The following is a 15,678-nucleotide window of genomic DNA, read 5'->3' as shown; positions in this document are numbered from 1 at the left end:
GGTTCCGTTGGCATCTTACTGTCCTGCTTTCTACTGTGTTTTCAGTTTTATTAAATAAAAGGCGCAGTGGAGAGGGGCCCTCGGGGGGCTCTCCCTCCCTCATTCAAGGTGCACGGCGTGGTGGTCTTGGGGGGTAAGCTGGGCGGGGAGGGCGCCAGGGGAGGTGAGAGGTGCAGCCCCCAACCCCTGTACCCTCCTGGAAGACTCAGGGGGCAGGGAGCCTCCTGGACCCCCACGGGGCTGGGGCCGGTGCCCAGTCCAGGCCCCGTACCCCCGGGAAGAGGAAGGAGAGGCGGCCGTCTGCTGGGGTGGCGCGGTCAGGCAAGGCGGCAGGGCGGGCAGCGGGCCGCCCTTCACTCGTGCACGTCCCAGATCTCTGAGAGCAGAGGCGGCAGCTTCTTGTCCTGGAGCCGCAGGGCAAAGACCTGCTCCGAGTGCACGGAGCTCAGCGTGCGCAGGCTCACGAGCTTCATCAGCATGCGCGGGAAGCGGAGCTGGTCCTGCGGGCGGAGGGCGGGCAGCGGAGATGAGCAGTGGGCGGCGGGCAGTGGCCCGCAACCTGGTGGTTGGCAGCACCCTGCCCTTGGGGCTGCAGCCGGCCGCTGGGGCCGCGTACCTGTGGCCTCTTGATACGCGTGTAGGACAGGAGTGCCTCCACGTAGGGCTGCTGCAGCGCCTCCACGCGGCTAGGCTCCTGCACGTTGGGCCGGTCGGCTGAGAAGATGTTGATGGCGATGAGCAGGGCGTACTCGGCGTCGTCCAGGCCCAGGCGCCGCATGGCTCGCGAGAACTCGAAGATGGGGTTGATGAACTCCACCTGCAGGCCTGCGGGGCGGGAGGCCAGCCTGGTCAGCAGCTGGCCACAGCTGGTGCCACACGGGGTGTGGACAGAGGGACTGGGCAGGGAGTCCAGGGCAGAGCAGACGAGTGGTAGTGCTTGTTCCAAGCAAGAAGCCGGCCAGCACAAGGGCCCCAGGCTAGGGCACACCTGATCGACCAAGGAAGATGACAGAGGTTGTGGCTAAGGCATGGAGGGCTTCAGGGCCATGCTGTGAGGAGAAAGCCGTGGAAAGTTCCAGACTGAAGAGGGAGGAGTGTCAACCTGGGTGTGCCTGCTGGGCAGGTACATCAGGAGGGGGTAGGCAGGGAGCCTGGCGAGGGGCTTCTAGAATGTTCCATGGAGGAACAAAGGATGCCTGCAAAGCTGAACTGAAGGTCAGGGCTGCACAGTGGGTGTGTCCACTGCAGGCCGGCCTCTCTGTGAGCCCAGGCGGGCAGGGGGGGGGGGTTGCAGGACTACACAGGAACAACCCCGCGTCTGCGTGCAGCGCCGGCCCGACCTGCACGGTGGAAGTCGTCCTTGCTGTAGGTGAAGTCCTTCAGGAAGGTGATGCACTCGGTCTCGTGGTTGTAGCGCCGCGCCGTCTCCAGCAGCATGATCTGGGGAGGCAGGACCCATGACCCCTCTGCGGCTGCCCACCCCTCCTGGCCAGAACGGGGTCTGGGGGTCAGGAGCTGCCGCGTCCCCATCAGTCACACCGGCCCCTCACCCCCTGCCCTGGGCTCCGGCACCTGCACACCCCCTCCCCCAGGCCGACACGGGGCAGGCGGGAGGCTGGCTTTGCTGTGTCGTTCTGCGTCAGGCATGAGCACTGGGGGTCCACCCTGAACACAGCAGGTGATCAACTCTTACTAGCCCTGACTAGGCCACTGAGACACCTTCCAGGTACACGGGACACTTCAAAACCTCATGGGAAGCCTGGCACGATGGCTCAACTAGCTAATATTCCTCCTGCAGGTGCTGGAATCCATTCAGCACTGGTTCATGTCCCAGCTGCTCCACTTCCCATCCAGCTCCCTGCCTGTGGCCTGGGAAAGCAGTGGAGGACGGCCCAAAGCCTTGGGACCTGCACCCACATGGGACACCTGGAAGAAGCTCCTGGCTCCTGGCTCTGGTCTGGCCCAGTGCTGGCCGTTGTGGCTACCTGGGGGAGTGAGCGTGAAGATGGGGGACTCTAGGGTGCCGTTATTTCTTCTAAAGGGGACCCCACCAGCACCTGGGCTCGTGGGAGGCTCGCTGTAGGTTATGGCTAAGCTGACCAGCACGGAGGTGGCCACCCTGTTCCTGGCATCCATTTGCGCACTCTCCCCTGGGGCTCCTTGGGAGCAGAGGGGGAAGGGGTCACGCTGAGGGCAGGGTGGGCCATTACCTCGATGGTGGACGCCTTCAGCAGCGCGATCTGGTCCTCCCGGCCCAGTTGCAGGAAGCCGGGCACCTGCTTGGCGAAGTCCACAATCTCCTGGACCGAGATGATGGCCAGCTCCGTGAAGTGGGCAAAGCGCTGCTGCCGGGCGTCGCGGGACTGTGGGTCAGCGCCCAGGGGCCAGGGCTGCGGCACAGGAGACCGGGGTCACCCCAGGAACCCTCCCTCAGCTCCACACCTAGCCCGGAAGACCAAGGCCTCCAGGGTTTCTTGAGGCAGGACCCCCTTTCTAAGCCCTTCCCTCCAGCACCCGGGGCCCGGCCCCTCCCCTGCCACCTGGTACCGTGACTTTAGGCTGGTCCGAGAAGGAACGCTTGTTGCACTGCAGCTGGGCCGCCACCAGCTGTTGGATCATGAGCTCCTGGGCCGCTGTGAGCTGGACGCCCTCGGCCTCTGCCAGGCCCTGGCCACCGGCCTCAGGACCCCCAGGGGACGCCCCCGGTGCAGCGCCCGAGCTGCTCCCAGGCTCCGTGGGTGCCGGCTGCTGCTGCTGTTGCTGCTTCCGGATCTTCTTCTTGCGGATCTGCTCCTCTGAGAGGACGCCTGGACGGGGGGATCCGGGGCTCAGCAGCGGCTCGGCCTGCCCGCCACCCCTTCCCCTGCCTGGGCCACTCACACTGCTCCCGCATCCCGGCCTCCTTGCACTTGCGCAGTCGGCACAGCTGACACTTGCGCCTCATGAAGGCGTCCATCTGGCAGGTGCCGCCGCCGCGGCAGGCATAGCGCCCAGCCCCGCCGTGGACCACACTGCGCCGGAAGAAGCCCTTGCAGCCCTCGCAGCTCAGCACGTTGTAATGGAAGCCAGAGGCCTTGTCCCCGCACACGCGGCAAAGCTCGTGGCCCAGCATCTTAGGGGCTGGGCCCTTCTTGCGCTTGCGTTCCGGCTCCTCCTCCGGATCCAGGGTGACTGGGGGAGGCGACAGACAAGGGTTGTGAGCTGGCTGCAGGGAGACACATGTGACAGCCAGAGGGACGGCAGGGACAGAGGAGGTCCCCTGCACCCACAAACTCGTGCAGTTTGACAGTGGAAAGGAGATGCTGCACGCTGATGTCCCCCACAGAACGCATCACAGGAAGGGCGTCAGAGACGAGAAGGGGGTCCCCACCCACATCCTCAGCCCCGTTTTCCCTTCCCGAGTGTCTCTTGGAGCTCTTCCCCACGTCCTTACCCACAACGCAGGCTGAGGCCGCCTCATCTGTGCCCGGAACACCGGGCTCCTGGCCCTCAGGACCCTCTTCCTTTACGGCGGGCGAAGAGGAGCAGGAGGAGGTGCTGGGCTGGGCAGGGCCATTTCCTGCCAGACAGACGCATGAAGGGCAGAGGGAAGGAAGGTGGTCATTTCTCCTGCCACTGTGCGGGACGCCGGGCGAGGCCCAGGGTCACTCACCGGGCTGGGAGGTGTCCAGGGAACTCGTGGTGGGGGAAGACATGGTGGGGTCACGGAGCAGCCTGCAGAACACACGGGCACGGCCAGCCCGGGCGTGGGGAAGGGAAGGGGAACCGGATCAGGCCAGCTGCAGGTCCTGATGGGAGGCGGGGTCGTCTTTCTTCCATCTCCCCTCAACTCTGGCGACTGCTTGGAGAACTCAGCCCCAGGCAACCCCCTTCCTACCCTTTCTAGCAGCCTGGCCTGCAGACCCACCCCTTCCAGGCCCCGCCCACCTGCTCTCCCACTACTGTCTGGTCTTCCTCACGCGGTGGTCCTACTTTCATTCTGACCATCTCCTCCAGTCAGTCTCATCCCCATATTTTCCTCCTAGACCACGCCCCAGCCCGTGAGGCCCCGCCCAGCCCGTGAGGCCCCGCCCCAGCCCACCCAGACACTGCCCATCACCTCACTCCTGGCCCCGCCCTCCACCTGGCTTCAGGCCCCACCCTGGCCCCGCCCACGCTAGCCTCTCGCTCCTGGCCCCGCCCACCGCCTCGCCCCAGGCCCCGCCCATCACCTCGCTCCAGGCCCCGCCCCTCTCCGACGGCCCGTGGGGGGCGGGGCTCATGGCTGCGCGGGGGTCTCGCGTCCTCTCGCGGAGGGAGGGAGGGGTCTCCTCGCGTTGCCGTGGGAACAGCCGAGGGGGATGCGCGAGCTACGGCGGCGGGAAGGAGGGCAGGAGAAGGGGGACTGAGCGGAAGCGCTCGGGGGACGGCAGGCCGGGCCCGGGGCTGCTCCGCCGCGCCCCGCTCTCGGGGGCACCTGCGTCCGCGGCCCTCCTCGGCTCCCCTTCCTCCTCTGCTTCCGTACTGCCTGACACGCCGCCGCCACTCGAGTCCCCCTCAAAAGTAACTTCGCCACTTCTTCCGGCAACCCCGCCGGGCGTCACGTCCGGAAAGGGTGGGGCGTGAAGGGCGATGGACTTCCGGCCCGCTCGGAAACCGGCCGCCGGCGGGGATGGAACTGCCCCGAGCGGAAGTGTGGGGCTGCCAGCGGAAGTGTGCCCTGCGGCGGCGCTCCGGGAAGCTGTGTTCCCTCGCAGCGCCTCGACCCGCGTCCGCCCCGTCACGCGGGCGCATCCCACGCCGATTCGTTCCCTGCACCTGCGTGGGAGACCTGGTAGAAGCTCCAGGCTCCTGGCTTCCGATCGCTCCTCTGGCCATTGTGGCTGCTTGGGAAGTGAATCATCAGACAGACGTTCTTCCTCTATATCTGACTTTGAAATAAAATAAATCTTTTTTAAAAAATCATCTTTGGGACCTGGTGCAGTAGCCTAGTGGGTTAATCCTTGCCTTTCTTGTTCCTGGATCCCATATGGGCGCCGGTTCAAATCCTGGCTGCTCCACTTCCACCTCCCATCTCCCTGCTTGTTGTCTGAGAAAGCAGTCCAGGACCGCCCATCTCCTACTCCTGCAGAACTCCCTGCTCCCAGCTTTTTTGGGGGGGGATCAAGTGAGGTGGACACACCTGAACCAAGACAGCCCGGAGGGAGGAGCACCCCACGTCTGCTGTGTTTATGGGTGTGGGGTTGAGTCTTTATAGTTGGCTCCAGGTTCCCTCACCTAGGCAGCACGTCATCCAACGTAGCCTGGCGTGTTTGCGGGCTGGGCATTTCATGCCCACAGCACCCACACACTGAGTGTCCCTTGGATATGGAAGAGCTCAAAGTGCACGTGGGTGTCGGGACTCCCGACCCGTGTGTGGCTGCGTGCGGCGGCACCACGCGTCCGGAACCTGCTGGTGGGCTCCGTCCACGCTCGGACCTGGCAGCCTGCACTGCCCGTTGCACCATCCCACCGGTGGCGCCAACCCACACATCCTGGCCAGCCCTTGGCTGCCATTCCTTTGCTAGCCACTCTAGGGGGCGTGAACTGACATTTGATTGGGATTTTAATTTGCCTCTTGGCTGTGATGAACAGTTATATTTTTATCACAATTCCCACGGTGTAATCCAGTGCTTACTACACCTTTTTATTTTTAAAAAAATCTTAATTTTTATTCATTTGGAAGAGTTGCAGACAGAAAAAAAAAAAATGAGAGAGAGAAAGTCTTGCGCGCACTGCTTCACTCTCCAAACGGCTGCAGCGACTGAGGCTGGCCAGGCCAAATCCAGGAACCACAGCCCGTCTCCCCTTGGGTACAGGGTCCCAAGCACGCGAGCCAAGCTTGGCTGCTTTCACAGGGTGTTGGTGGGGACAGGTCGGAAATGGAACAGCCAGAGCTCAGACTGGCACTTAGATAGGATGCTGTGACGGCAGCAGCTTACGTATGCTGTGCAACACCCCACGCCCTGCAACTCTGCCTTTCAAATAAATATACTTTTTAAAAAGTTATTTATTTGTATTGAAAAGGCAGATTTACAGAGAAAGAAGCGACAGGAAGATCTTCCATCTCCTGGTTTGCTCCCCACAATAGCCAGAACTGAACTGATCTGAAGCCAGGAGCCAGGAGCTTTTTCTGGGTCTCCTATGCAGGTGCAGGGTCCCAAGGCTTTGGGCCGTCCTCGACTGCCTTCCCAGGCCACAGCAGGGAGCTGGATGGGAAGTGGAGCATCCAGGGCTTCACTAGAGCCCATGTGGGATGCCGACACTCGCAGCCACAGCAATAGCTACTCCACATTTACTATTCTAAAATGAAATCGGAGGTGACATAACCTATGCCCGCAACAACAGATAAACTTTGCCTTTACCAATTGCAATTTTTTATAAATTTATTTTTGAGGATGTTTATGTAGTGAAGGACGCATGCCCATGTGGACCACCAATCAGGATGCAGAGGGTCAAGGAGTGGGGAAAGTGGAGGAGACAACTGCCTCCAATCCACTTTTTTCTTCCTGTATCTGGGGAGAGTGGGGATAGAAGGTGAGGCCTGCTCACGGCAACCCAACCGCATCAGTCCCCAGGGATGGGCGACAGCCCCCGAATGCCATCCCACGGTCCCCGAAGCGGAGCATGGGTGCGCACCGCCACCCTGTGGCCGTGTGGGGCATTGCTGACGAGAGGGCTGAAGGAGGGACGTGGGAGGGAGGCCGGGGGCCCCCCTGGCTGCAGCACACGGACGACCCCCTCTCCTGTGACAGCCACAGCCTCATGGGGAAAACGCACGGTGCAAACAGAAGCAAGGGCGTCACTTGGCAGCTCTTGCATCCTGTTATCGGTGCGCTGGTCTGAGTCCTGGTTGCTCCACTTCCGACTCAGCTCCCTGCTAGTGAACCTGCGTAAGCAGTGGAGATGGCCCAAGGGCTTGGGTCCCTGCACCCCGGTGGGAGACCTGGATGGAGATTCTGGTCTCTGGCTGCAGACTGACCCAGCTTTGGCTGTTGTGACCATTTGGGTAGTGAACCAAAGGATGCAACTCTCTCTCTGACACTTTTTCAAGTAAGTAAATAAAAATTTTTAAAAATTTAAGGGCCCAGCACGGTGGCCTAGTGGCTAAAGTCCTTGCCTTGAATGTGCCGGGATCTCATATGGGCGCCGGTTCTAATACTGGCAGCTCCACTTCCCTTCCTGCTCCCTGCCTGTGGCCTGGGAAAGCAGTGGAGGACAGCCCAAAGCCTTGGGACCCTGCGCCCGCGTGGGAGACCCGGAGGAGGATCTGGGCTCTGGACTTCAGATCGACACAGCACTGGCCATTGTGGTTACTTGGGGAGTGAATCATCGGATGGAAAATCTTCTCCGTCTTTCCTCCTCTCTGTATATATTTTTTAAATTAATTTTCATTGGAAAGGCAGATTTACAGAGAGAAAGAAAAATGGATCCTCCATCCGCTAGTTCACTCCCCAGATGGCCTCCAACGACCAGAGCTGAGCCGATTCAAGGCCAGCAGCTACAAGGTCTCCCACGTGGGTGCAGGGTCCCAAGGCTTTGGGCCGTCCTCGACTGCTCTCCCAGGCCACAGGCAGGGAGCTGGATGGGAAGTGGAGAAGCCGGGATATAAACTGGCGCCCATATGGGATTCCGATTCTTGGGCGCGGAGGATTAGCCAGTTGAGCCATCGTGCCAGCCCCAATAAACTATTTTTTTTTTAATCGCAAATCAATAAGCAGCAGTGTGTTTTTATTTACTGGCTGGTGGGGGAATAAGTGAAACAGATGGTGCTTCTCTGAGAACTGTTGAGCCCTGTGAGGTGCGGTGCAACCTGACGTTTTCCTGGCTTGTTCCAGGCCTTCTGAGCCTGGGGGTCCGTGGGGTGGGGAGGGGTACCCAGGAATCTGCATTTGTTAAAGCCTAACAAGCCCCCTGGGGCGGGAGGGGGGATGGCCCGCCAGAGCGAGGGGTACAGCAGGTGGCTGTGAGCCTGGCTGGGCTCTGGGCAGTTTTACTTGCATGAGGGTTTTTCCGCTGGTGGCCCTCCAAAGTCGGGGTCCCGAGCGCCAGCACGCAGAGGAAGCATCTGGGGTCACACCCGGCCCCAACCTTCACAGTCGCCCTCCTGTCCCTCCTCCCTCTGTGGTTCCTGAGCCTCAGAAAAAGGGAAGTGAGAGATAAAAGTAAAAGCCGGAAACTGTGCAGCTAGAGCTAGGTGGGAGGGAGGGAGGAGGTGCCGGACAAGAAGACCCCGCAACCGTCAGCCCCCAAAAAGTGGCAGTCAGGAACAGCAGGGCTTCCGGCAAACCACCCCCTGCAAAAGTACCACACACACATCTTCCAAAACGGTCACGTGTGCCCTTCCCCGTGTGCCCTGCCAAGGGCCTCCAGGTCCTGGTCACCCCTGTGATCCGAGGGGTGGGGCGTGACCAGGGCGGAGCCTCGGAGTGGGGAACCAACCCCCAGGACGCCCTGGGCACACAGGAGCCCAGCATGCCGTCGCCACCACTGTCGCTGCTGCTGCTGCTGCTGCTGCTGCTTGCCCTGCTGGACTTGAAGCCAGCGGGAGCCGCGCTGATCCGGTATGGACGTGGGGCAGGACTGGTCACCTCTTAGCCTAAAGATCAAGGTCTCGCTGAAGCCCATGACCCCTGACTTCTCCTTCTTAGGCTCCCAGATCACCAAACCAGGTTTTACCCCTGGGCCCCCAAACTGGAAGGCTCCTGGCCAGGTCACTCTGGGCTGGGACGCTTGGGGAGGGATGTTTGATTCTGAGATCCACCCCCCCCCCCCGCCAATCCTGGGACATTCAGATGACCACTTCCACCCACCCAGTTACACCCTGCCAGCCACTGAGTGCCAGGGAGCCGTCTGGGGGTCTCACCTACCTCGTCTTGCCTCTCCCCTCTCCTTACTCCCTGTCTCCTGGAACTGTTGATTGGCAGGTGTGTGAGTGTGTGGGGGGGACTTTTCCAGGAACGTGCTCCCCACTTGACATCCGCCTGCCTCTCAAACCTATTCACCCGGTGGCGGGCCGTGAGGGGGCCCAGGCTTGTGGGGCTGAGAGCACAGTGTGGACCCAGGGGTGTCGGTCAGGACAGACCCAGCCCCTGAGCCCACATGGGTTTCGTCCGACACAGAAGGGGCCTGAACGGGAACTGCCTTTTCAGATGCATTGGGGGGGCCGGGTGTGGGGAGGTGGGCAACAGGAGGCAAGCCTGAGGCTTCAGGGCCAAACCCCCAGTGACAACTGATTTTGTCAGCATCCATTTACGATACAATCCACGGGGACTCAACGACAGCCTATGGTCTTAGAGGAAGGTTGGCCTGCAGCCCTGGCTTCACGGTCAAGGCCAAGGACCACAGCCTCAGCCCAGCCTCGTCTCGTGACTGGCGGTTGCCTGTGAAGTGCGTGGCACCGGCTCCCACTTCCCCGTTAAGACACAGCCTCAAGAACACACCTCCGTGTGCTCATCCAGTGCTGGACCTGCTGGGCTGATTTCTGTGTCGGAGAGGCAGAGCCATCTGAAATCTGCCGGTTCGGGCCTGGCGCAGTAGCCTAGTGACTAAAGTCCTCACCTTTCACCTGTCAGGATCTCATTCGGGTGCCACCTTGTGTTTCAGCTGCTCCACTTCCCATCCAGCTCCCTGCCTGTGGCCTGGGAAAGCAGTCGAGGACGGCCCAAAGCCTTGGGCTGCTACACCCGCGTGGGAGACCCAGAGGAAGTGGTGGCTGGCTTTAGATCAACTCAGCTCTGGTCATCGTGGCCACTTGGAGAGTGAACCAGCGGACAGAAGATTTTTCTCTCTGTATCTCCTTCTTCTGTATATCTGCCTTTCATATATATATATATATAAATCTGCTGTTTCACTCCCCACAAATGGCTGTAAGAGCCAGGGTTGGGCCACGTTGAAGCTAGGAGCCAGTAGCCTCCTCTGGGTCTCCCATGTGATGGGGCCATCTTCTACTGCGTTGTCCAAGTGCGTTAGCAGAGAGCTAGGTCAGAAGTGGGGTAACCTGGAACTCACAGCGTCGGCCACGTGGGAGGCCAGCATCGGCGCCCCAGGTGGAGCCGAGCACTGGTGTGGACTGCTCAAGGCTTTCCCAAAGCATCTCTGGTAAAGCGTGTGCCGGTCTAGACCTCCTCTGCCAGCTGCCAACATTGCAAAACAAGCTTTCTCAAGTCGCCGTGGTGTTCTGTTGAGGTTGTCTGTGGTCAAACATCTTTTCTTGTGGTTAGAAGCCGTTTGCATTATTTTTTTTAAGATTTATTTATTTTTATTGCAAAGTCAGATATAGAGGAGGAGAGACAGAGAGGAAGATCTTCCATCCATTGATTCACTCCCCAGTGACTGCAATGGCTGGAGCTGCTCCGATCCCAAGCCAGGAGCCAGGAGCCTCTTCCGGGTCTCCCATGTGGGTGCAGGATCCCAAGGCTTTGGGCCGTCCTCGACTGCTCTCCCAGGCCACAGGCAGGGAGCTGGATGGGAAGCGGGGCTGCTGGGATTAGAACGGGTGCCCATATGGGATCCTAGCTCATGTAAAGACTTTAGCGGCTAGGTTACTGCACCAGGCCCCATTTTGTTACTTAGTGTCAAGAACTGGGAAGGGAGTTTGCCACATTCTGCTTTTAAAGTTTTTCTCTAAGATTGATTTGACAGGCAGAGTGACAGAGGGAGAGCTGCCGTTGCTTCATTGCTCTCTTCCTGCCTTTCCAGGCTCCTCAGTTGTGTGACTTGGCACTGCCATGTGGGGTGTCGATGTGGCAAGTGCTGGCCTCACCTGCCGCAACACGGGGTGCCCCCGGCCACGATTCTGTGGCTGTGAGAGATGCAAGACTCGGGGATCGGTCATCCAGGGCTTCTTACCGCTCCTGTTACCGCTAACAGCAAGAGGGGCACTTCTGTGACCCCATTTCCTCAGCCTGGAGACACGAGGGGCCAACACACAGGCAGCGAGTGTAGACACTTGGCCCCTCCTGCCCACATGGCAGAGGCTCTTGGAGAACCGCCTTCCAACAATGAGCTGTTCTATTGTCATTTACCCATGAGGGCTCTTTGTGTATGAAGGACGTAAGCTCGTTAGCACGCAGCTCATCCTTATTTCCTCTGTTTTCTGCTGTGTGTGTGTGTGTGTGTGTGTGTGTGTGTGTGTGTGTGTGTGTGCAGTCATGCTGGGGTGTGCACCCAAGTGCAGTTTTCAGCCACCCCTGCCACTATTTCTCCCTCATGGCTTTTGTTCTCAGCCTCATGCCTGGGGAAGCAGCGCCCTTGCTTCGAGCCCTTTGCTCCGTGTGGGACAGAGTCCGGGGCAGAGCGCAAGCAGGAGCTGCTGTGGGTTCAGCCATGAACAGAACCGGGTTCTGGCAGCCCCAGGGTTGGAGACCAGAGGGCTGCTGCTCCTTTACCTGCAGGAGTGCAGGGGCAACGGCAGTGAGGATGGTGGAGACAGAGAGGTGGCAGGGGGCATTCACGCTGCAGGTGCAGGTGGACAGGAGGAAGAGCTGGCAGGCTCTGCAGCACAGCGGGGCGACTGTGGCTCACAGCACCCCAAAAAAGCAGACAGGGGATTTGGAGCATTTGCGGTGTGGGGAAATGATGGATGCCTGAGCTGACAGATGGACGGAGCTCGCCCTCCTCATCCCGCTCCGTGCAGGGACCAGAACGCCCGCCCCCACAGCACTCCCCCCACACGATTCCAGAAATATGACAGAATTAACCGCCCCTCGCAGCCTTGCCTCTGCCCTCGGCAGCGGCTGCTGCCCTAGCTGGGGTCTGGGGAAGCTAAGGGGGGAGTCAGGGACATGGGGTGCGTTGCAGTGGCCCGCTGCCTGACTGGCCCCACCTGTCTCCTCCCAGCATTCCTCTGCAGCGTGTCCAGCCAGCACACAGACACCTGAGCCCTCTGAGAGCCTGGGGCGCGTTGGCGGGGTCCCCACAGGCGGGAGCCCCATCACCCAGGGACAAGCCCACCTCTGTGCCTCTCTCCAACTACATGAATGTGAGTCACAGCCCCCACCTCTGCCCCCGCTGAGCTCCCCCTGGACTCCATCTCCTCTCCTGCCCCCAGGCCCAGTACTTCGGGGAGATCGGGCTGGGGTCCCCACCCCAGAACTTCTCTGTGGTCTTCGACACCGGGTCCTCCAACCTTTGGGTGCCCTCCAAGAGATGCCACTTCTTCAGCTTGCCCTGCTGTGAGTGTCAGGGGACACGGGGTTGGGGGGAACCGGGGTCAGCTTCCTGAAGGAGTCCGAGTCGGTGTTCTCCTCCGACACCTTACATGTGAGCAGGTCAAAGGGGTGACGGGTACCCAGGAGACTGGACTGCTCCAGTGACCCCTCTGTGACCTTTGGCCCAGGGTTCCACCATCGCTTCAACCCCAAAGCCTCCAGCTCCTTCCAGCCCAACGGGACCAAGTTTGCCATTCAGTACGGAACTGGGCGGCTGGACGGAATCCTGAGTAAGGACAAGCTGACGGTGAGTGACCCGCGGCCCTGGGATGCCTGAGGTGGGAGAACCCCAAGGCCTGAGAGACCAGCTGCCCCTGAGGGGCTCCAGGCAGGACTTCCTGGGAAGAGGGGCGGGGCTTGCTGGGCGGAAAGAGGGGTTATCTCCCAGATCTGGATTCAAGCCTTGCTTTGTGGGGTCTCCTGGAAATGGCGGTAACGTCCTCCAGGGAGTAACCAGTGCCGCTCCACCCCTAGCTTGGGGGGCTCCACAGTGCATCAGTGACCTTTGGCGAGGCACTATGGGAGCCCAGCCTGGTCTTCACGGTCGCCCACTTCGATGGGATCCTGGGCCTCGGTTTCCCCTCTCTGGCCGTCAGGGGAGTTCAGCCCCCTCTGGATGCCCTCGTGGAGCAGGGGCTGCTGGACAAGCCTGTCTTCTCCTTTTATCTCAACAGGTATGGGGGCGGGGGAGGGCTGCCCTCACACAGCTGTCCTGTCCTCCTCTGGGAAGCACCCCCACCCTGGCCCGCAGAGGAAGCCACTGGCCCAAAGCAGGGTGCACACCCTCCTCCCGGAGAGCCACCCAGCCCCCAACTACACAGGAACCCTGCTCAGAACACTCATCCTTAAGCAAGGACGGAAGCTGCCTGAAGCAACCGCCACGACGGCTGTTGACAATGCTCCCCGCTTCCAAATCAAACACATGATTCCATTCCCCACCCAGTTAAATACTCCAAGTCCCTCACTTCCAGCATACAACCCTTGGCGACCACTCACCAGGGGTCAAGAACTGCCCCTCCCCCTGGAAGTTCCACCCCAGCCCTATACGAATCCAGCACTCAAAGGCGCCAGCTCGGTGCCCAGCAACACTCAGGGGCTGTCCCCTGCAGCAGCCAGACCCGTTAGCACACCTGCTCTACCGTGTCCCCAGACACCCCGGGGTTCCAACCTGCGTGAAGAAAGGCTCACGCACACACCACTACCTTGGCTAGAACCTGAGGCACACCCCCATGGTCATTCTCAGGGGACGGGGAGTGCCACTGACCACACTCTGTCGCCGCAGGGACCCCGAGGGACCTGAAGGAGGAGAGCTGGTCCTGGGGGGCTCCGACCCGGCCCACTACATCCCACCCCTCACCTTCCTGCCGGTCACTGTCCCTGCCTACTGGCAGGTCCACATGCAGCGGTGAGCGTCCTGGGGCAGAGGCCTGGACTCAGAGCCGTGCCTGCCCCTCGGATGACTGCCCCCTTTCCCCTTGCAGCATGGAGGTGGGCAGGGGGCTGACTCTCTGTGCCCAGGGCTGTGCGGCCATCCTGGACACGGGCACGTCCCTCATCGCGGGACCCACGGAGGAGATCCGCGCCCTCCACACAGCCATCGGGGGACTGCCCCTGCTGGCGGGGGAGGTGAGGACCCACTCTGGTGCAGGGCCTGAGCGGGCTGAAGGGAGTTTGCTGGCACACGCGTGGCAGGGGCTGAGGCAGCAGGGCAGGCCAGGCTGTCCCCCAGGACAGCAGGCTGCGGGGTGCAAGGCAGTCAGGAAGCTCCATGTAACTGCTCCGAGGAGGATGCAATGTGGTGGGGGACTGCAAGATGCCCGCGTGCCAGGGGCACAACGGGTGAGATCCCGACGCCCTCACCTGTTGGTTTTCTACCCTAGTATTTGATCCAGTGCTCGCAAATCCCAAAGCTGCCCCCAGTCTCCTTCCTCCTTGGAGGGGTCTGGTTTAACCTCACGGCCCAGGAATACGTCATCCAGGTAATAACGTCAGAGAGGGGGGTGGACAGGGTGGAGCCGGGAAAAGGGTTTCCCGGAGCTGGGGACAAGCAGGGACCACCCAACCCCGTCCTGGCTTGCAGATCTCCCGGGGAGGCGTCCGCCTCTGCCTGTCTGGCTTCCTGGCCTTGGACGTGCCTCCGCCGGCGGGGCCCCTCTGGATCCTCGGCGACGTGTTCCTGGGGCCCTACGTGGCCGTGTTCGACCGCGGGGACTCGGACACTGGCGCCCGCGTGGGCCTGGCCCGTGCTCGTCCCCGCAGACTGGGACGGCAGGCACAGCGCTCCGGGTGACGCCCTGCCTGGCGCCAGACGCCTTCCCCCCCACCCCGTCCTCCAATGAAAAGCTGTTGTTTCCATTGAACAAAATACTCGAGTCGCCTTGTTTGTGTGAAGTGGAAAGAAAAGCAGGTGTCCAGCCCTCAGGAGCGGAAGGCAAGGCCTTGATCATCATCATCATCACCCTTGCTCCTCAACTAACTGGCGGGGGCCTGGTACTACAATTCCCATGAGGCCCTCGCCCACGCTGCCTCCGGTCCCAGGCGCCTAGTGCCGCGGAGCACCACGGGCATTGTAGTCCACCTCATGCTCGCGCTCGGCCGGGGGCGGACGCAGCCACAACAGGCGTAGGAGGCGACAGGTCGCGACGACAGCGACAGGTGGCAGTGGAGGGGGTGCCGCTGAACTCGGTGAAGGGCTTTCTAACCCCGCGGCCCGGGGCCCCATCTCCTCTCCCTCCTCTCTGCCCCCCTTGGGATTCCAGGACCCCTGGGCCGCCATAAAGGCGGAGCCTGAAGCCCCCGGGGTTGGGGGGAGCCGTGCTGCCCCTCCTCCGGCGGTGATGTCACTCCCCCCCCAGCAGCTTCTAGCTGCCCGGAGCTGCGGGGCCTGGGTCACCCCTCCCCCCATCGCCAGCCCCCGGATCCCCCCATCCCCGCCTCGCCTCGGCTTGGGGTGAGTAGGCCCGGGGACCGGGGCGATGAGACAGCCCACATTCCGGATTTGGAGGTGGGGGACTGCAGGCGCGGTGTGTGTGTGGGAGGGGGCGGATGGAGAGCGCCTAGAGATTTCCTCTGGGATCCAAGGTCCTTGCAGGGCCTGGAGGGGAGCCCAGGCCTGGGGCTGGCGAGGAGCTCCGGCACTCAGCGAGGTGACGTTCCAGGGCCTCTGCGGGTGACCGGAGGGCCTCTGGGGGTGACCGGCCGAGCAGGGAATCCAAGCTTTCAGGAACCGCGTGCTTGGGTGCTGAGAAAGGGTAGGCGCGGAGCAGCAGGCACGGGGACAGCCTGGAGGCGCCCACACATACCAGCTTCCTCCGTGGGGTCCTCGTCCCCCGCCCCTGAGCATAGCCCAGGCTCACAGAGCGCCCCCCACTCTGCACCCTTCATCCTCTGCTGGCATCCGGGCTCCAGGCAGAGTGACGAAGTCAGTCCTGCCCAGGGCCAGAAGGCG

General features: G+C 61.6%; 2 protein-coding genes across 3 annotated transcripts; one reads left to right on the top strand and one right to left on the bottom strand.

The window, feature by feature from the left end:
* Positions 1-31: 31 nt before the first annotated feature.
* Positions 32-4,579, bottom strand: NR1H2 (nuclear receptor subfamily 1 group H member 2). 2 transcript variants are annotated; one of them, XM_040978036.1, is made up of 10 exons: positions 4,505-4,579; positions 4,212-4,349; positions 3,653-3,714; positions 3,434-3,559; positions 2,881-3,171; positions 2,548-2,807; positions 2,211-2,390; positions 1,341-1,440; positions 617-825; positions 32-500 (listed from the first exon to the last, which is right to left on the bottom strand). In XM_040978036.1, exons 3-10 carry the CDS (start codon positions 3,693-3,695, stop codon positions 354-356), a joined length of 1,356 nt encoding a protein of 451 aa, XP_040833970.1. In that variant the 5' UTR covers positions 3,696-3,714; positions 4,212-4,349; positions 4,505-4,579; the 3' UTR covers positions 32-353. The 2 variants fall into 2 exon arrangements, with proteins under 2 accessions (XP_040833970.1, XP_040833971.1); XM_040978037.1 differs by having other exon boundaries at positions 4,457-4,567.
* A 3,882-nt stretch (positions 4,580-8,461) lies between these two features.
* Positions 8,462-14,595, top strand: NAPSA (napsin A aspartic peptidase). Its single transcript, XM_040978035.1, has 9 exons — positions 8,462-8,582; positions 11,860-12,001; positions 12,071-12,194; positions 12,359-12,477; positions 12,705-12,904; positions 13,513-13,635; positions 13,712-13,856; positions 14,111-14,209; positions 14,311-14,595. Exons 1-9 carry the CDS (start codon positions 8,494-8,496, stop codon positions 14,518-14,520), a joined length of 1,251 nt encoding a protein of 416 aa, XP_040833969.1. The 5' UTR covers positions 8,462-8,493; the 3' UTR covers positions 14,521-14,595.
* Positions 14,596-15,678: the final 1,083 nt, after the last annotated feature.

This window comes from Ochotona curzoniae, unplaced genomic scaffold (genome assembly GCF_017591425.1).
Source record: "Ochotona curzoniae isolate NIBS_2020 unplaced genomic scaffold, NIBS_Ocur_1.0 contig_2861, whole genome shotgun sequence".
Classification (NCBI taxonomy): Eukaryota; Metazoa; Chordata; class Mammalia; order Lagomorpha; family Ochotonidae; genus Ochotona; species Ochotona curzoniae.
The sequence above is the reverse complement of the archived record's forward strand: the minus strand, read 5'-3'. Positions and strand labels throughout refer to the sequence as shown.